The 21,266-nt window shown below is 42.9% G+C and overlaps 1 protein-coding gene across 3 annotated transcripts in view; it reads left to right on the top strand.

Moving 5' to 3' along the window:
* Nucleotides 1–21,266, top strand: part of LOC144506445 (X-linked retinitis pigmentosa GTPase regulator-like) — a 111,196-nt gene that overhangs the window by 85,545 nt on the left and 4,385 nt on the right. For all 3 annotated transcript variants that reach the window (XM_078232571.1, XM_078232570.1, XM_078232573.1), the window contains 2 exons: nucleotides 3,627–3,675; nucleotides 15,850–16,391. In XM_078232571.1, the coding sequence (XP_078088697.1) occupies nucleotides 3,627–3,675; nucleotides 15,850–16,391 (591 nt within the window). The remainder of the gene's footprint in view (nucleotides 1–3,626; nucleotides 3,676–15,849; nucleotides 16,392–21,266) is intronic.

Raw genomic sequence — 21,266 nt, 5'->3', positions numbered from 1 at the left:
CTGGCTGGGATTGTTGTCAGTGCAGGCTCAATGGGTTGAATGGCCTCCTTCTATACTGTGGGGATTCTATAATTCTATAACGAACAATGATTTAACCAGTCTAGCCATTGTCCCACAGGATAGCTTTGATGCATTGTATTCCTGCATCAAGCTTGTAACGTTAGCAAATGGCTAGAGCTCTATTTACAAGCTTCCCACTGGGGATGATCTTAATGTGTGTAAAGCTATGGGAATTCCAACTTGTACATTGACCAGTGAAGGTAGGCTTGTGGTAGACAGTATGGAGAACGATTAGCGGATTTCTCGACCAGCATGTTGAGGAAAGGGAGCACATTAGACTGCTCCATCACAAAAATGAATTTGAGCCTGGTATGGAACGTATGAAGGCCTGCAAGAAACATTTGCACATGGCTGCAGATTCAAAGAATGCATTGTCAGTTTCCATGGCAAACGCATTTTTGATGGAATGAGCCCTAGCATCCTAAACCGTGCATATTTCTGATCCGTGGGTTGAGGAACAAAGGCAGTTGCAGTTTACAGACATAAATCTTTCCCAGAATGAAAGGATTTTACAGATAAGAAGCATTTAAGAAAGTGGAGAACAAAAGAAATGAGGAAGAGAGGCACCATACACAGTGAAGACAGAGGAAAGACAGAATCATCTATTAGATGCTGAGGTGAGGATAAAGAAAAGGTCATGGTGAGCAGCATAAACCAGAAAGATCATCGACTGGGGTGAGGCCAAGATACAAAAGTCTCCATTATGAATGTTAGCCAAATCAAGACAACTGAAAGTAAGCTTTATGGCAAGAGTGTCAAATATGCAAGACTTTTAATCATATTTAATCATATTTAGAGATGGCAAAGTGTTTAGCACTGCTGTCTTACAACGTCAGGGACTCGGGCTCAATTCCAGCCTTGAGTGACCGTGTGGAGTTTGCTCATTCTCCCCATATCTGCGTGGGTTTCCTGCGGGTGCTCTGGTTTCCTCCCACAGTCCAAAGATGTGCCGGTTAGGTAGATTGGCCACTCTAAATTGCCCCTTAGTGTCCTAACGTGTAGGTTAGATGGATGAGCCATGGTAAATGCACAGGGTTATGGAGACAGGGCAGGGGAGAGGGCCTGGGCGGGATGCTCTTTTGGAGAGTCAGTGCAGAGTTGATGGGCTGAATGGCCTCTTTGTGTACTGTAGGGATTCTATGATATTGCAAAGTAGTTAACTGAGGACAGGGAAAAACCTGTATTATGTGGGAGAGATGGTAGGGGTGCAGATAAAGTAGGGTTAAAGATTGCAAGAGATAGGAATAAGTAAAGCAAGTATAATGAAATTGTCAAGCTGATGATGTTGATATTTGGAGGGGTGACAGAAACTTGATCAAAGAGATGGATTTTAAGGAGGATCTTAAAGGAGAAGAGAAAATAGAGGAAAGGGACATCTGGAGCTTAGTGTCTAGGCAGGCGAAGGCATAGTGGTACAAAGGGAGCTGGAATGCACAAGAGGTCAGAGACAGCAGGAGCTTACAGATATCATTGAATAATATGGTGCAGATGAAGGCCATTCGTCCCATTGAGCTTATGCTATGGAGAAGGTAAGATAGTGAAGTAATTTGAACATGAAGATGCAATTTTTAAATTTTAGGCTCGACAGTGGGTGGGGGAGTTGGCATGAGCCAATTTAGGGGTTAGTAGGGACTTGCTAAGGGGTGAATGGATTATAAGTGAAAGAGTTTTGAATGAGCTGAAATTTACAGGTCGGGATGGGAGGCCAACTGAGACAGATTGGAACAGTCATGTCTAGTGAGGCATAGGTAAGAATTTCAGCACAGATGGGCTAAGGTAGGTTTGGGGACAGGCTGTATTAATGAGACTGTCTTTGTTATGGAAGTTTATAGGGTTGGAGTCTCAGTCAAATAGGATACCTAGGTTATGGACACTTTGCTTCAAAAGGGACACCAGAAATGATTGATCCCTTAACCACACATTATCTATGAACTTGTATGGAGGCACTAGTAAATACAAATAGAATTTAAAGGACTAATGCAAACACTAATAAGATTATAAATATTCAGAATTATGCCTGCTGTACAGGCATGCAGGTACAGCAGATAATAAAGAAAGCGAATGAAATGTTGGCATTTATAGCTAAAGGAATAGAATACAAAGGGAAGAAAGTATTGTTGCAACTATACAAGGTATTGGTGAGGCTGCACCTGGAGTATTGCGCACAGTTTTGGTCCCCTTATTTGAGGAAAGATGTAGTGGCATTGGAGGCAGTTCAGAGGAGGTTCACTAGATTGATTCCAGAGATGAAGGGTTTGTCGTATGAAGAGAGATTGAACAGTTTAGACCTAAACTCTCTGGAATTTAGAAGAATGAGGGGAGATCAAATTGAGGTATCTAAGATGATAAAAGGTATGGATAAGGTAGACGTGGAGTGGATGCTTCCGCTGGTGGGGCATTCTAGGGTGAGAGGTCTTAGGATAAGGGGTAGCAAATTTAAAACAGAGTTGAGGAGAAACTACCTCTCCCAAAAGATTGTGAATCTGTGGAATTTGCTACCCCAAAGTGCAGTGGACGCTGGGACAGTGAGTAAATTTAAGGAGGAGTTAGACAGATTTTTAATTGATAATCGGTTGAAGGGTTTTGGGGAGAAGGCAGGAAGATGGGGCTGAGGAGCATATCAACCATGATCGAATGGTGGAGCAGACTCGATGGGCCGATAGGCTTAATTCTGCTCCTATATCTTATGAACTTATGAACTGTTGACGATGCCAGGAGAGATAATTCCCTCTGCATTCTTGGTTGCTGTTTAATAAAGACTGGGAGTGAGAGAAAGAATAATGGAGTTAATGATAAAAGCTGGAGGAATTGGGTTGGATGTTGACATACAGCAGTGAGTGGGTAAGGATGCATGGTTGAGGTAAATATTTGTGGAGGGTTTTGAGATAGACTTATATAATTGGGAACAGGAACAATGGTGGATTATTTCCCTCTTCCAGGACTGGCCATTGAGATTGACTATGCCAGAGCTCAGATACACAACACACATTGTGCAATATAGCAGGCACCTCCTTTGCTGGCTAAAGTTTTTTCACATTTTTAATAGAGAAGGCAATGCTTGTGCTATCTGTATTCCCAATTGCCTGGAATTAATTACATTGTTCTTTCTGATTCTTCAAAATTGAAATGGCTCCTCCAGAGCCCACATTAATACTGGATGCCAGGAATGAACTTTTGTCTTTTGTGTCCTCACTTTTGCTGTGGTACAAATGTTGAAAAATATGTCGGATGATGCATTTGTGACTTGTATCACTATAGAGAATGTCTGAGAATTATGGGAGCACTAATCATGTATCATTGCCACTTCTTACGAAAAATAATGGCAGAGTGAGCCCCAAAACTTTTTCCCACTTAAGTGCACGTCATTGCGCTAGGAACTGTCATAAATCAAGCAAAAACTCCAGGCCATGGCGTGGTTCAGTGGTGCACTGTGTTGAGTTGCCATTGTATGTAGATGATTTATCCTACACTCAATGTTTTTCATTGTGCTAAGATCTTTATTGATGGGATGGAAAACAAATCAATTATGTTTTTACATTGACGTTTCTTGTTCTTTTACACACAAGGTAACATCGATTAATAAAGGAAAAATAGAATCTGATGAAGATGAGCAAGGTATGATTTTATTATGCATTTTTATACCAGTGGTTACAATATTGGAATTTGGTGAATTGTTGAATTAAAGTTAACTTAATGTTGCACTTACAGGTCGCTCTTTGCAAATCAAAACTAATTTTAGAAATATGTCTCCTCATGGCACATTTCAGAACCATCTGATAAATCAACTTTTTAAAATTGTTTTCAACATCTTACACTTATAATAAAGCACACTTTAAGCAGACAGATACACAATTCACAGTTGAGCCGTATTTTGTTTGCCTGTTTTAGTTATTGGCACATTTAAATTTTTAATTGTTTTTCATTTCATTGATGTTTTAAATTAGGTTCAATTGAAAGAAAAGGACCTTGATTAAAGTTTCAGGCCAGTAATTATAGGACTGTGTAAAATCCTTGGACCTTTCACACTGCCAATATATAGGAGTGCTTTGCAACAGTTTTACTCACAGACAACAACAAACCCTTGCAATAATGTATTAGTTGTACAGCAAAATCCAGGCCAATGTACAGTAATTATTTGCTTTCAAAATATTAAATAGGCAAGATGCCATTCTTTTATACCAAGAAACATCCCAAATAACTGGCTAACTGGAGGTGCAGGGCCTAGTGGAAAACTTACTTCGAATTCTTGTCATATTTTAACAATTGGTCAAATAAAATTTGAATTTAAATAAAAACTAGTGAATTTGTTGAAATCCCTTTCTATCGAGTGACAGGTTATGCCTTTTTAACTTAATTATGTTTAACTACTATTCTTTGAATCTTTATTACATTTCTGGCAGCAAGTTCAAAACATAAAAAGAAAATCATCTTGTAACATTGAAAATATTTAGTGTTTGTTCTGTGTGCACCATTGCTGCTGAAAATAGTGGGAAACTTGCTTCAGGAAGCCTGACAATCTGGGTGTAATGTCAGCTCCTGGAAATGGGTAATTCAGTACGTACAAGATTACATCCTAGCAATTGGTGCTGGTATTCTAACACACTAGATTATTGTTCTACCTATCTGATATAGTGTCCAATTCTAGAGTTAAGTGCCAATTTATTCTTCTTCAATCAGTGCTTCAGTCGCACACTGTTCATCTTATTACTAAATTACTTCCCGCAGGGGATAGTCCATTGGGATTTCAATCTTAAATGCGTAGTGTATCTTTTTATCTAGCTAAAGACTATTTTTCAGTCACTGTTCAATCTAAAAATCCAGTTTTCTTCAGTACTCAAATTGAAAAACAGTGGGATTAATGACTCTGCTCTGTCCCTCGATGCCAATGGGATGCTTTGATGTATGGTAAATTATTTATTAAATATTATAGTGATCTCCCATGGCAAAACAAAATTATTGGTCCATTCTTTATTATACAGACTGGGTGGATAATCTGATTCTTTCTGAGAGATTGAATTAAATCATTGTGACTCAGTTCAAAGTTGCTTTTACTTCGTTTAGTTCAACCTGTTCAAGCAGGATTGGCTTGTTCATGCCCAGTTTCTTTCATGAATGTTGTTTAGTTAATGCGGATTAACTAAACCTGTCGACAGAAACCTGTCAACTCTGTAGTGAACATGCTCAGTGACTCAGCTTCCACAGCGCTCTGAGTTAGAGAATTCCAAAGATTCCACCAACATTTGAATGAAGAAAATCCTTCTCATCTCAGGCCTAAATGGCCTGTCCCTTATTCTGAGACTATGCCCTCTGGTTCTAGACTTATCATGATGTGGAGATGCCGGCGTTGGACTGGGGTGAACACAGTAAGAGTTTTAACAACACCAGGTTAAAGTCCAACAGGTTTATTTGGTAGCAAATACCATTAGCTTTCGGAGCGCTGCTCCTTCGTCAGATGGAGTGGAAATGTGCTCTCAAACAGAGCACAGAGACACAAAATCAAGTTACAGAATACTGATTAGAATGCGAATCCCTACAGCCAACCAGATCTTAAAGATACAGACAATGTGGGTCGAGGGAGCATTAAGCACAGGTTAAAGAGATGTGTATTGTCTCCAGACAGGACAGCCAGCAAGTCCAGGAGGCAAGCTGTGGGGGTTACTGATAATGTGACATAAATCCAACATCCCGGTTTAGGCCGTCCTCATGTGTGCGGAACTTGGCTATCAGTTTCTGCTCAGCGACTCTGCGCTGTCGTGTGTCGTGAAGGCCGCCTTGGAGAACGCTTACCTGAAGATCAGAGGCTGAATGCCCGTGACTGCTGAAGTGCTCCCCAACAGGAAGAGAACAGTTTTGCCTGGTGATTGTCGAGCGGTGTTCATTCATCCGTTGTCGTAGCGTCTGCATGGTTTCCCCAATGTACCATGCCTCGGGACATCCTTTCCTGCAGCGTATCAGGTAAACAACGTTGGCCGAGTTGCAAGAGTAGGTACTGTGAAACTGGTAGATGTGTTCTCACGTGAGATGATGGCATCCGTGTCGATGATCCGGCACGTCTTGCAGAGGTTGCTGTGGCAGGGTTGTGTGGTGTTGTGGTCACTGTTCTCCTGAAGGCTGGGTAGTTTGCTGCGGACAATGGTCTGTTTGAGGCTGCGTGGTTGTTTGAAGGCAAGAAGTGGGGGTGTGGGGATGGCCTTGGCGAGATGTTCGTCTTCATCAATGACATGTTGAAGGCTCCGGAGGAGATGCCGTAGCTTCTCCGCTCCGGGGAAGTACTGGACGACAAAGGGTACTCTGTCCACCGTGTCCCGTGTTTGTCTTCTGAGGAGGTCGGTGTGGTTTTTCGCTGTGGCGCATCAGAACTGTTGATCGATGAGTCGAGCGCCATATCCTGTTCTTATGAGGGCATCTTTCAGTGTCTGGAAGTGTCTGTTGCGATCCTTCTCATCCGAGCAGATCCTGTGTATATGGAGGGCTTGTCCGTAGGGGATGGCTTCTTTAACGTGTTTAGGGTGGAAGCTAGAGAAGTGGAGCATCGTGAGGTTATCCATGGGCTTGCGGTACAGTGAGGTGCTGAGGTGACCGTCCTTAATGGAGATGCGTGTGTCCCAAGAATGCAACCGATTCCAGAGAGTAGTCCATGGTGAGTCTGATGGTGGGATGGAACTTGTTGATGTCATCATATAGTTGTTTCAGTGATTGCTCACCATGACTCCAAAGGAAGAAAATGTCATCGATGTATCTAGTGTATAGCATCGGTTGAAGGTCCTGTGCGGTGAAGAAGTCTTGTTCGAACCTGTGCATGAAGATGTTGGCATATTGAGGTGCCAAATTTTGTCCCCATGGCTGTTCCGTGTGTCTGGATGAAGAACTGGTTGTTGAAGGTGAAGACATTGTGGTCCAGGATGAAGCGGATGAGTTGTAAAATTGCACCTGGAAACTGGCAGTTGACGGCGTTGAGTACTGAGGCCGTTGCAGCAATGCCATCATCGTGGGGGATTCTGGTGTAGAGTGCCGAGACATCCATTGTGACGAGGAGTGCTCCTGGTTCAACTGCTCCATGTGCGTTGGGTTTCTGTAGGAAGTCCGTAGTGTCGCGACAAAAGCTGGGGGTTCTTTGTACAATGGGTTTCAAGATGCCCTCGACATAGCCGGAGAGGTTCTCGCACAGGGTCCCATTGCTCGATACGATGGGACAGCCGGGTGTGTTTGCCTTGTGTATCTTTAGGAGGCAGTAGAGATCTCCAACGTGGGGAGTACGTGGAACGAGAGCACGGAGGGTGCTTTGAAGGTCCGGATCAAAGGTCTTGATCAGAGTGTTGAGTTGACGGGTGTGTTCTTTGGTCGGATCTGTGGGTAACTGTTTGTAGTGTTCCTCGTTGTTCAGTTGTTGGTACACTTCTTTGCAGTAATCTGTTCTGTTCAGTATGACGATGGCCACTCCTTTGTCTGCTGGTTTGATGACAATGTTGCGGTTGGTCTTGAGAGCGTGGATGGCGTTACGTTGTGCTTGGGTGATGTTTGGTGCTCTCTTGTGAGTGCGGCTGATGAATTTGGTGTTGACGCATCTCCTTTTGTGTCTCTGTGCCCTGTTTGAGAGCACATTTCCACTCCATCAGATGAAGGAGCAGCGCTCCGAAAGCTAATGGTATTTGCTACCAAATAAACCTGTTGGACTTTAACCTGGTGTTGTTAAAACTCTTACTGTCTAGACTTATCAGCCAGGGGATACATTCTGTCTACATCTATCCTGTAATGTCCTGTAGGAATTTTGTAAGTTTCAATGAGATCACATCTCATTCTTTGAAACTCTTAGAGAATACAGGCCTAGTTGCCTCAATCTCTCTTCATTAGAGAATCCTGCAATCCCGGGGATTAGTCTGGTGAACCTCCCTCTATGGCAAATATACCCTTCCTTAGATAAGGAGACCAAAACTGTACATAATGCTCTAGGTGCAGTCTCACAAAGGCTCTACACAACTGCAGCAAGACATCTTTACTCTTATACTCAAATCCCCTTGTGATGAAGGCCAACATACAATTTGCCTTCCTAATTGTTTGCTCATCTGCATGTTAGCCTTTAGTAGCTCTTGAACATAGACACCCAGATCCCTTTGGACATCAGCACTTCCCAACATCTCACCATTTAAAAAATACTGTGCCTTCCTGTTTTTTCTACCACAGTGGAAAATTTCACAATTATTCACATTATATATCATCTTGCCCGCCCATTTAGCCTGTCCAAAACCCTTTGAAGCTTCCTTACATTCTCCTCACAATTTACATTCCCACCTAGTTTTGTGTCATCAGCAAATTTGGAAATATTACATTTAGTATCCACATCTAAATCATTTATATAATTTGTAAACAGCTGTGGCCCCCGCACTGATTTTTGTGGTACCCCACAAGTAATAGTCCGCTATCCTGAGAATGACCTACTCTCTGTTTTCTGTCTGTTAGCCAATTCGCAATCTATACCAGTGTATTACCCCAATCCCATGTGCCCTAATTTGTTAACAAACCTCCTTATCATATACCTTCTGAAAATCAAAATACACCACATCCACTGGTTCTCCTTTATCCATGCTACAGGTGGCATCCTCAAAGAACTCCTACAGGTTCGTCAACATTATTTCCCTTTCATAAATCCTTGTTAACTCTGCCCAATCCTATCATTATTTTTCAAGTGTCTAGTCATCACGTTCTTTATAATCGATTTGAACATTTTCCCTACTACTGATGTCAAACTATCAGGTCTGTGGTTCTCTGTTTTCTCTCACCCTCATTTCTTAAATAGTGGGATTACCTTTGCTACTTTCCAATCCTTTCCAGAATCTTTAGTATTTTAAAAGATAATCACCAATGCTTCCACTATCTCTATAGCCACCTCCTTCAATACTCTGGGATGTAACTCATCAGGTCCAGGGGATTTATCAGCCTTTAATCAAATTATTTTTTGAAGAACTACCTCTTTATTAATACGAATTTCTTTCAATTCTTTGTTTTCACAAACCCCTTGTTTCTCTAGTATTGTGGGAGATTATCTATATCATCCACTGCGAATGTAATTGCTTAACATCTCAATCTTTTCCCTATTCTCTATTATAAATTCTCCTGTCTGCCAGTAATGGACTCACATTTGTCCTTGCTAATCTTTTCCTTTTTACATACCTAAAGAAGCTTTTACAGTTCGCCTTTATGTTTCTTGCTAGCTTGCATTCATAGGGCAGCATGGTGGCACAGTGGTTAGCATTGCTGTCTCACAGCGCCAGGGACCTGTGTTCGATTCCCGGCTTGGGTCACAGTCTGTGTGGAGTTTGCACATTCTCCCCGTGTCTGCGTGTGTTTCCTCCGGGTGCTCTGATTTCTTCCCACAGTCCAAAAAGATGTGCTGGTTAGGTGCATTGGCCATGCTAAATTCTCCCTCAGTGTACCCGAACAGGTGCTGGAGTGTGGCGACTGGGGGATTTTCACAGTAACTTCATTGCAGTGTTAATGTAAGCCTAGTTGTGACTAATAAATAAACTAATAAAACTAATATTCTTGTTTTCTTTTCTTTATCAGTTTTTTGTCCGCCTTTGCTGGATTCTAAATTGCTCCCAATCCTCTAGCTCACCACTTATAAACCACTTCCTTTGATCGAATGCAATCTTTGTTAGCCATAATTGGTTCATTTTTCCTGCCTTATATGTATATTTAATATAAATTTATTGCATACCATGTAATAGTTCTTTAAATACTAGTCATTGGGCCTGATTTTACCATTTTGAGTCTAAGTGCTGAATCTGGGCGTCAAATAGATCCGCGCCCGGAATCCTCTTTGCAGAGCGCCCATACACTTTTTGCCGGCTCCAGTCCGATCCGCGCTGTGGGCGGGGCTTAGCGCTGCCGGGACGATCGGAGCTCTGAACTGCGCATGCGCAGTTCGAAAAAAATCTGAAGCAGTGCGCCCGGCGCGAAAGAAAAAAGCAGAAAGAGCGCCTCTCTGACACAGACCATCTTGTGGGGGGGGGGGGAAGAGGGCATGTGACGTATCATCCTCTGGGGGGCGGGGGGGGGTGGGGGCGCTGCCACTCTGCAGCCGATCGGTGGGGAGGGAGGGGGCAGGGGTTCCGCTGCCACTCTGCGGCCGATCACTCCTCCCCACCGGAGGAACAAATCCCTCCTCTCCGGAGTGGCCGCATGCTTCAAACACCACGACTGTCATTATTCACCTCAGCATTCCGCGGAACCCCTGCCCCTTTCCTCCCCACCGATCTGCCGCAGAGTGGCGGCGCGCCCCTCCCCCAGAGGATGATACGTCACACCCCCTCCCCCCCCCCCCCCCCCCCCCCCCAGGGGATGATTGGTCACACCCCCTTCCCTCCAACCCACCCCCCCAGAGGATGATACGTCACACCCCCTCTTCCCCCCACCCCCCCCTCCCCCTCCAGGGGATGATCGGCCACACACCCTCTCCTCTCCCCCCCCCCCCCCCCCCAAAAGGGGATGAGCGGTCACCCCCCCTCCCCTCCCACCCCCCGAGAGGAGGAGCTGGGTCAGAGAGCCGTTGCAGTCTCTGATCCCGCTCTTCGGAGGCTGCAGCGGCGATTTCGGATTTTTATTCGGCAGGTCAATTAGAGCGCAGATCCGCATTGGACCAGAAGACGGTAAAGTGGGATTTGGCGGTAGAATTGGGCGCGCAGTTCATTAAGTCGATTTAAATGCATGCAAATGCATTTAAATCGTCGGGCCGCCCGATTCAGGCGTGGGCCATACCTGCGCCCGAATCGGGTGTCGGTAAAGCCGCGATCTGCTCGGAATCGGGTGCAGATCGTGGTATAGGCCCGCGCCCAACTTGACCGCGATTTAAAGTTTTGGTAAAATCAGGCCCATTGTCTGTCTGTACTGTCAGATTTTTTAGTGCATTTTCCCGATCCACTTGCCCCTCATACCTGCAGTTTCCTTTGTTCAGATTTAGGACCCTAGTTTCAAAATGAACAATATCACTTTCAAACTTGATGTAAAATTCTATCGTATTATCACTATTTCCTGAAAGCTCCTTTACGACAAGGTTATTAATAAGTCCTTTCTTATTGCATAGTATTAAAATAGCCCGATCCCTAGTTGGTTCTTCAACATACTGCTCCAGAAGGCCATCTTGTACACACTCCAGGAATTCATCCTCCACAGCATTAATGCTCATCAACTTCCCGAGTCTACATGTAAATTGAAGTTGCCCATTATTACTGTATTTCCTATGTTACCTGCAGCTCCAATTCCCAGATTTATACTGTGCCCAACATTACCACTACAGTTTCATGACGTATAAATAATTCCCATCAATGTTTGATGCCCTTACTGTTTTGTAGCTCCACCCAAACTGATTTTACATCTTGATCCTTCAATCTAAGATCCTCTCTTACTAATGTATTGATCTTGCCCTTATTAACAGCGCTACCTCCTCTTCCTTTTATGCCTATCCTTCCTAAATGACAAATAACTTTGAATATTCAATTCCCAGTCTCGATCACCCTGTACTAGGTCTGTGTAATGTGCCTTCAAGTCATCTAACTTATTGTGAATGCTGCATGCATTCAGATAGGGTCCCCTTAACTTTGTTTTTTTAACAGTATTCTGCATTCTGATTCACTTTGATGCTTGCCTTCATTTCATCTGCCTTCTAATTTCGCTTACTACAGGGCGATTCTCCCAGCTCACTGCACAGTGGGCCGGGAGACTCAAGCAGAGGCCATTTAGTGGGCTCCCTGCTGTCTGAGTCTCCGGCCACTGGATTTCCGGCGCCACCAGTTCCGTGCCAGAAATTGGTGCGGAGCTGAATAAATTATGGTAATGAGGATTACCATACAATTGGTGGGCCTGGGACTGACGTCTCTGGGCCTGCTAGAGTGTGTGTCCCATCGCCCCCACCCCTCCCCTGCCAGGAGTGTTTCACTCCAGCAGGATTTACAACAGCTCCCCATTTGCGGGAAGCTGGCAGACCGACCCTGCTGGAGTGAAGGGGAAGCCATTGAGGTCCCCCAGTAGGTCGGGGGTAAGGGAGGTTGCCCCCTGGGCATTGCCAGCTTGCCAGTGCCAGCCTGGCTCCCTGGCACTGCACAAGGGGCAAAGTGGTAATGCCCGGGGGTGCCTTGACATTACCCACCAGGCACTGGGCCGTGCCAAGGGGGTGGGGCCACTGTGGGGGATGGGTGGGTGGGGGGGAATCGGTAGGGGTGGAGGTGGTCCTGCTGTCACTCTACACCCTGCGGTGACAGAGGGAGGGAGGCCAGCAATCGGGGCTGGCCATCGGGGCTGGGGGGGGGGCTGGGGTCGGGGCTGCGGGGGGTGGGGAGGTCGGGGCTGCCAGTGGTGTGGAGGAGGGGATCAGGAGACCGGGACTGCCGGGGGGGGGGAAGATCCAGGGGTGGATTGGAGTGTTGGGGGCCAGCGATAGGAGCGTGGGGTGTTCTGTGTGCCAGCGATGTGGGGTCACAGGGCTGGCTAGTGATCGAGCTGCCCAGCGATGGGGAGATCGGCGCATGCGCAGTGGCCCGTTCAGTGCTATGCTGCCGGCCTCTCCAGTGGGAAAAGGCCCCACCCACAGATTTTTAATGAGATTCACGCTAGTGCACTCTGCAGTGCAGAGAGTGGGAGATTCATTTTGAAAATCTGCCTGTAAAAACCAGCAGGATTTGCTCCAGTTTTTACGCGAATTCGACACTTCGAATTTTTTTGGGAGAACCCTACTTCCTGTTGCCAGTTTTGCTTTCCTCCAAGCTGAGCTCCCTCTCAGGTTCCCATACCCTTGCCAATCTAGTTTAAACCCTCCACAATAGCACTAGCATATCTCCCTGTGAGGATGTTAGTCCCAGTCATGCTAAGGTGCAACCTATCCATTTGTAACGTCCCACCTGCCCCAAAATTGGCCCCAATGCCTTAGAAATCTGATGCCCTCCCTGATACACCAATTTTCCAGCCACGTATTCTATCGCTCAATCCTCCTTTTCCAATGCTCACTAGCACGTGGCACTGGGAGTAATCCTGAGATTACTGTTTGATAGGGTTTCTGCTTTTTAATAACTTTCCTAACTCCCTAAAGTCTGCTTTCAGGACCTCATCTCTCTTCCTATCTATGTTGTTGGTAACAAAATATGGACCATGGCCTCTGGCTGTTCACCCTTCCACAGAAGAATGTCCTCCAACCGTTCTGTGATATCTTTGCCCGTGGCATCAAGGAGGCAACATACCTTCCTGGGATCACATCTGCAGCCACAGAAACATCTGTCCCTTCCTCCAACTAATACCTATCATGATTGCTCTTCTTTTCCCTCTCTTGTGCAGCTGAGCCATTTGTGGTGTCATGGACTTGGCTCTTGTTGCATTCCTCTGAGGAACCGTCGCCTTCACCAATATCTAAAATGGAAAACTGATTATTGAGTGAAGATCGACGTGAGACTTCTGCACAACCTGCCGGTGCTCTCAGACTGCTTGGTGGTCAGCCATTCCTCCTCTGCTTGCATGCTTCTAATCTGTGGTATGATCACCCTTCTCGATGTGCTATCCACATAGTTCTGTGCCTCACGGATGCACCACAGTAACTCCAGCTGGCCTGCTGCTCAAGTTACAAAACCCAGAACTCCATCTTCAGTCCATGACATTTCCTGCAGATGTGTTTGTCGAAGACACATGGTGCATCCATCTTATTCCACTCAGCCGTGAACACTTACTGTACCTTAACCTCTGTGAACTACGCGTTATAAGTGAAATAACTTAGCAGTTACTCACTTATCAGACAAACCAACTTGCTGGCGGAGAATGCAGTACATGATTGCATGAAGAAAGTCAACTCTTCTTGTTAAAGTCAGATTTTACATACAAATCTGTGAACTAGTTCTGCTTACTTAACTTACCCTTGAGAGTACAATCCCATTGTAAAATCAAGTATTAAGGGTTACTTAGTGCTAGGATACATACTATCAATCAACAGTCTGAACCAAAACTGGTGAAAATGTGCATTGTAATATCTGAACATTCATTGGGCTTTGCTTTATAATACCTGTGACAATAATAAATCAAATCAAAATATATACCGCAACAACTATGCTTAGTATACCAGATAACTAGTAAGGCTAGTAAAGTTCCTTTACAATTTGATTTCTTGTAACACTGACAGTTCAACAAGAATAATTTTAGTTGATAATAACACAGGTACATAATTTTACCCTTCTGGTGATCATTGTGGCCGCGTTTTTTCTGGACCAGTTAAATTCACCTCTAGAGCATCTTGTTTTAATCAAATAATATAGTTCCCACCTTGCTCATGACTGCTTGTGCTGGTGTACTCAACTTTGTTTGTTTGCCATTTTTCTGTCTTGTCATATCGTCATTTTCTAACTATTCACAGATTTGAACTGTTTTCTCACAGTGTGGGTCTATTTATCTCTTCAAGCACACAGAATTTATGGAACTGTAATTGGTTTTAGTGTAGATGCAGCAATATTTGATTTGGTTGATTACGATAATTAGTTAACAACTCTATTATCATATCATTTGATTTCCAAGATGGTAGAAGGTGATAGAAGATGATAGATCCAGTTTTTTTTGCTGTCAATTTCTATGTCTGTAAATACACCAGTGTTAAAGAAGATAGTTTTAACAATTTAAAATTAGCTTGATATATGTCAACTTTGAATAAAACCTTGTGGATTATAAACAAAGCCCCAGTAAAACATGTTCAGTTCAACTAACTATAAATTAAAGCTGTGTGTATTAAAATGTAATGCATGTATTATTGAAATGGTTTGAATCATGTTTTAAAGTACAGTAACAAGGTGAGATGGAACATATTGGAACATCAGAGTGCTGTAGAATGCAATGGTAAAGAGCTTCACATCTCTGTTGAACAGATATATGTGAAATTCCCAGCCTTAGCCTTACTCGTTACAGGAGGTGCTTTCCGATCAGGGAAGAAGGAGTTGGAAGAAGGCAGCACGCAGGCTGTTATCGTTTATTTCCAGTTCAGAGCAGTGAAGGTGCTGGGCAAGCAGCAAACCACTGCTTGCAGATTACATGAAGTGAATGAAGATCAAAAAAGAAGAAAGAGAAAATGCCACTCAGAAAAAAAGTATTGCCCTCAACATTAGTAAAATTTCAGTAACTACAGCAGTGGTTTTCAATCAGTGTGCCATGAGAACCTGTCCAAGTGTGTTGTGAAATTTTGTCCCAGGTCCTATCTCACCCAGCACAATATTTGTGTGATACTATGAGGCTGTTGTAGAAAGTTCTGTAAATCAAACACTCCCTCTGTCTTGGCCACACCATACACGTTCCCTTCCATCTCCTTGCTACAGGAAGTGAAGAAGTTTCCAGTTATGTTCTCTTTTTTTCAAGGGAAGGGGTTGGCGTTGAGATGAGAATAGGGGAATGCCTAAATGTAGACAAAAGGGGTTTGCAGTTAATTTTACAGATGGACAGAGGTACACATTAAGTGGTATCTATTGTGTTTCTTGTGGCTCGCTTTCCTTTTATTCTGTTACCTTCAATATTATTTGATTTTAAAAATGCCTTGAGATGCTTTACGACTTGAAAGGCGTCACTGGAGTACCTTTTTTCAGGTTATTACTGTTAACACCTGCTATAACAGAGATTAAGTCGTGGTTTCACATCTTATTGCAACTGTACCTTGGTTGTAAAGCTATAATACTTTATAGTTTACAAAGTAAACATTTTATTTTAATCATCTGTTAATGTTTTAGAGTCACAACTACTTAGATAAAGGGTATTCATGACTGTTTTCTTTTATTGATAAAGATCATCGGACAAATGAAGATGCAAGAAGTTTAGGAGAAAATGAAGTTACAAGTTTCGAAGAAAATGAAGTTACAAGTTTCGAAGAAAATGAAGAGACAAGTTTAGAAGAAAATGAAGAGACAAGTTTAGAAGAAAATGAAAACTCAAAAAGCTTAGAAGAAAATGAAGATGTAGGAAGCTTAGGAGAAAATGAAGACTCAAAAAGCCTAGGAGAAAATGAGGACTCAAATAGCTTAGGAGAAAATGAAAATGTAGAAAGCTTAGGAGAAAATGAAGACTCAAAAAGCCTAGGAGAAAATGAAGACACAAAAAGTTCAGGAATAATCAAAGACAAAAAACTTCCAGGAAAAAATGAAAACAAAAAAGATTTGGGAGAAAACAGAGACACAAAAGCTTTTCGAAAAAACAAAGACAAAAAAGGTTTTGGAAAAAACAAAGATACGAAAAGTTCGGGAGAAAATGAAGACACACAAAGTTCAGAAGAAACTAAAACATTCAAAAAAGATAAAAAATTGAATGGTTTATTCAATAAGACTAAAAATGTAAGTAGACTTAATCCACTCCTTTCTCTTATTATATTTTGTTTCAGTTTTGCAGCTTCATGCTAGACAGTAAAATAAATTTCCTTTTAGTCACTTTTATGGTTGAAAAATACACATGGATGAACATACAACTGACGGGATAACATTATTTTTTAGATACAATATTCAAACAGAAAACATTTGAATTTTTCCAATGTAAGAACCAATAAATGAACATTGTGTACAAGATAAACACCATTTGAAAATACTAAAGTGGGTTGGTAAATGGAAAAAGTATAAGATGGAGGGTTACTTAATTCAGCTTTCTGCCCAAATGTGTTCTGTATTTCTATATAGCTGTGTAAACTATGCACAAATGATACTGAGTAAGATATCAATTTAACTGTTTTTAAATTCATAGGTACAGGACACCACTGAAGCTGTTACTTTTGTTCACAATAATATTGTGGGCAAAGAACTTTCCGTGAAAGAGAATTAATCGAATAATGTTTAGGATCAGCACGAGATTCTCATCACTTAGTTTATTGTACAGAAAATAAATGCTTTTCATTTTTTCTCAGTGGTAGCTCTAACAAATCTGAGTAATAACACCTATACTTGTAGCATAACTAGTAAATATATACTGGATCTCTGTGGAATGTCTACTCATGATTACTCCAGAGGTCTTGAGTGAGCACCAGGCTTTGATATTAACCATATTATCATCCCTCTCCCATTTCATCACCACTGCATTTGAAAATACCAAAACTAAAAATGTAAAAGTTCTGATTACTTGCCATGGTCCAGTTGGTAATATACTCACCTCTGAGTCACAAGGTTCAAGCTCCACTCCAGAGCTTGAGCACAAAAATCAAGGAAGACTCTCCAGCACAGTACTGAGAGAGCATTGCACTGTCAGAGGTTCTGTGTTAAACTAAGGTCAGTAAGAAGTTTAACAACACCAGGTTAAAGTCCAACAGGTTTATTTGGTAGCAAAAGCCACACAAGCTTTCGGAGCTCTAAGCCCCTTCTTCAGGTGAGTGGGAATTCTGTTCACAAACAGAGCTTATAAAGACACAGACTCAATTTACATGAATAATGGTTGGAATGCGAATACTTACAACTAATCAAGTCTTTAAGTATTTGCATTCCAACCATTATTCGTGTAAATTGAGTCTGTGTCTTTATAAGCTCTGTTTGTGAACAGAATTCCCACTCACCTGAAGAAGGGGCTTAGAGCTCCGAAAGCTTGTGTGGCTTTTGCTACCAAATAAACCTGTTGGACTTTAACCTGGTGTTGTTAAACTTCTTACTGTGTTTACCCCAGTCCAACGCCGGCATCTCCACTTAAACTAAGGTCCCATCTTCCTGCTCGGGTAGCTGTAAAAGATCCCATGGCACTATTTCAAAGAAGGGCAGGGTAAGATATCCCCAGTGACCTGGCCAATATTTGTTCCTCTATCGACCTTACAAGAAACAGATTATCTGGTCATTATCACATTATTGTTTGTGGAAGTTTGCTGTGCGCAAATTGGTAGTTTATTGGCTGTGGAACACTTTGTGATGTCGGGTAGTTGTGAAAAGCGCTATATAAATGCAAACCTTTTCTTCTCTTCCTTAATTTTCTTCCCCAAATGTGGCAACCCTTGGTTCTGTCGGCAGCAGCAACCCCGCACAGTCTCTTCACCAGTGGGTAATCTTCACGTAGGAGTGTTAGCTGTCAAAGTTGGGTTTAGTCTAACCCTGACTCAATGTTGCAGAACCCATGAGCAGGATTCAAGGACAGATATCGTGGCAGGTTTCCCCCCCGAATATCTTAGGAAAGCTGAGTCAATCTGTAGACTCCTGAGCCAATGCCTCCTAATCCAATTTCTGCTGTCATCTAATAATGATCAGCCTGATCAATCCAAACCCAATATCTGCATATAAGTACTTCCAGTGCAAGGACTGGACTGCTGAAATATTGCTCTGTTTTATGATCTGAGACCTTGCATATCTGTGTATCCTAATGCCACATTACAGAGTCCTTTTACATACAGAGCCACTGGATAACTTAATAATTTATCTCAAAGCCATAAATAGATTTTTATTTTACATTATGAAAGCCCTTGTTTATTCTCAATGTCCTGTTAGTGCCAATGATGGAACTGTAGGAACAGTACTGTGGCTGAGTTTGAACATGTGGGCTTTGAGTGTTCATATTGAGGCAGTGAATGATGTTGAGTTTATTACTTAGACTGTTCTTGAATCACTAAATTATATACAAAATTACAAAATCTAAATATATGCTGAAGTGTATTTTATACATTTTTAATATTTGCAGTTTTCTTCCGCACTCTTGGGTTGAAGAGGAGAAATATGAGCAAAGCCTTACCTGTGATTACAATCCAATCACTCCAGTTTGAAAGCACATGTCAATGGAAAATGCCCTGGGTCTAGCTTTGATGACTGCCACTAGCAATATGCTGTATAATAAAAAGCAGTATTATAGAAATATTAGGTGACCAAAATGCGTTTTGTTAATATAATTACTATTCTTGAAAAGAAAGTATTGTTTTCAGTTATTGAAGAAATGGTTGTGTGGAATTTATCACAACTCATTTCAGATATCAACCCCCATTTACCTGTCCCATCAGTATGTCATTCAATTTCTACCTCTTTCAGAAGTCGTCTCATTGTCTCTTAGCCCTATTGTATAGTGTATTGGTGAATAGCCTTTTCTAGCTTGCACTTGTGTTCCTTGCTCCAAAACTTGTTATTTTTCATATATCCACATTATATACAATCTTCACTAAAAGCTTGGTAGAAGTGCAGAACTCTTCTACATTTGGCAATAGGCGCTGGCTTAATTAATTTTAAATCTGATTGATAGATTTTCGCGAGCTAATGGTATGGGGATATGGAGCCATGGTGGGTAGATAGAGTTACGATATAGGACAGGCTTGAGGAGCTGAATGGCCTTCTCCTGTTTCTTTGTATTGTGTCTGATTGATCTTGGCCTTAATTGCCTAAAAGATCCAATTTCTTATAAATTGGGCTGCAAATCCTCATTATTTACCCAGCGTCCTACTTTTGTATCGTCTCTAAACTTTGTTGCCCACGACAACTTTACTCATCTACAGTGTCCTGAAATAGGATCGGTCCAATGTCCACCAGGTCTTGAGGCACCCTTGTGACTCCAGATCCACATAATGTGGTTGACTTTTAACTGTCATCTGAAATGGCCTAGTAAGCTACTCAGGTGTACCAAGCTGCTGCAGAAAAGTCAAAAAGGAATAAAACGGGATGAACCACCTGGCATTATCTTGTACACCGGAAACAACAATGGCACACCAAGCCCTGTCGATCCTGTAAAGCCATCCTTACGTTTGGGGGTTTGTTCCAGTGGGAGAGCTGTCCCACAGATTATCTGCCCGCCTCCCCTCCCCAACCCCCACTCCGACGGTGTGTTTCTCGGTGGCGAGAGGCGGCCGATCTTTGGCTGTCAAGGGAATCTTCTCATCCCACCGCTGTCAATGGAATTTCCCATTGAATCCACCCCATTCCGCCAGGAAACCCACGGCAGGGTATGGATGTCCCAGACACCACCATCACCATTCCTGGGTATGTCCTGACCCACTGAGAGGACAGAGTCAGCAGAGTGGGCAGTGCAGTATAAAAAGAAACTGCCCAGAACCAAAAGATCATGGCTATCCTTTCTTTCTGAATTTTAAGTCAATTATTCAGCCACTGCCATTATTTTAGTTTTCCTTACCTCAGTTTTTACAAGAACAACTTGTCTTTCTATTGTGTCTTCAACATAGTAAAGTGTTGCAAAGTGTTTCACAGAAATACAGGGCGGCACAGTGGTTAGTACTGCTGCCTCACAGCGCACAGGGTTCGATTCCCAGCGTGGGTGATTGCGTGGAGTTTGCACATTCGCCTGATGTCTGCGTGGGTTTCCTCCGGGTGCTCTGGTCTCTTCCCACACTCCAAAGATGTGCGAGTTAGGTGGATTGGGCATGATAAATTGTCCAGTAGTGTCAGGGGGATTGGAGGGGTAAATATGTGGGGTTGCAGGGATAGGGCCTGGGTAGGATTGTTGTTGGAGCAGGCTCGATGGGCCGAATGGCCTCCTCCTGCTCTGTAGAGATTCTATGAAATGTCAAACAAAATTTGATACCAAATCACATGAGAGAATATTAGGGCAGATAGCCAAAAGCTTGGTAAAGGAGATAGGTTTTAAGGAGAATCTTAAAGTTAAGTTTATTTTTTAGTCATATGTAGGCTTACATTAACACTGCAATGAAGTTACTGTGAAAATCCCCTAGTCACCACACTCCGGTGCCTGTTCCGGTACACCGAGGGAGAATTTAGCATGGCCAATGCACCTAACCAGCACGTCTTTTGGACTGTGGGAGGAAACCGGAAGAAACCCACACTGACATGGGAAGAACGCGCAGATTCCGCATAGACAGTGACCCAAGCCGGGAATCGAACCCGGGTCCCTGGCGCTGTGAGGCAGCAGTGCTAACCACTGTGCCAAAGAGGAAAAAGAGGTCTATAGGCCACGAATTTTACAGAGGGAATTCCAGAGTTTAAGACCTTGTCCGCTGAAAGCACAGCCCCTAACAATGGAGCAATTAAAGTCAGGGAAGGCTCTTAGTGCTGGAGGAGGTTACAGTAGAGTTAGGGAGGGGAGGGACCAGCGAGGGATGATTTTTTTTAAAATTGAGGCATTGCTTAACTAGGAGCCAATGTAGATCAGGAAGGTGAAGAGGACTTGGTGCGAGTTAGAATATAGGCAGCAGAAATTTGAATGAGCTTAAATTGAGCGAGGCCAGACAGGAGTCTGTTAATCAATACCACCAACGAAACTGATTAATATTCTTACTAGTTATTAGAAAATATTCACTT

The sequence above is a fragment of the Mustelus asterias genome, chromosome 17 (genome assembly GCF_964213995.1).
Source record: "Mustelus asterias chromosome 17, sMusAst1.hap1.1, whole genome shotgun sequence".
Lineage (NCBI taxonomy): Eukaryota > Metazoa > Chordata > Chondrichthyes > Carcharhiniformes > Triakidae > Mustelus > Mustelus asterias.
The sequence above is the reverse complement of the archived record's forward strand: the minus strand, read 5'-3'. Positions and strand labels throughout refer to the sequence as shown.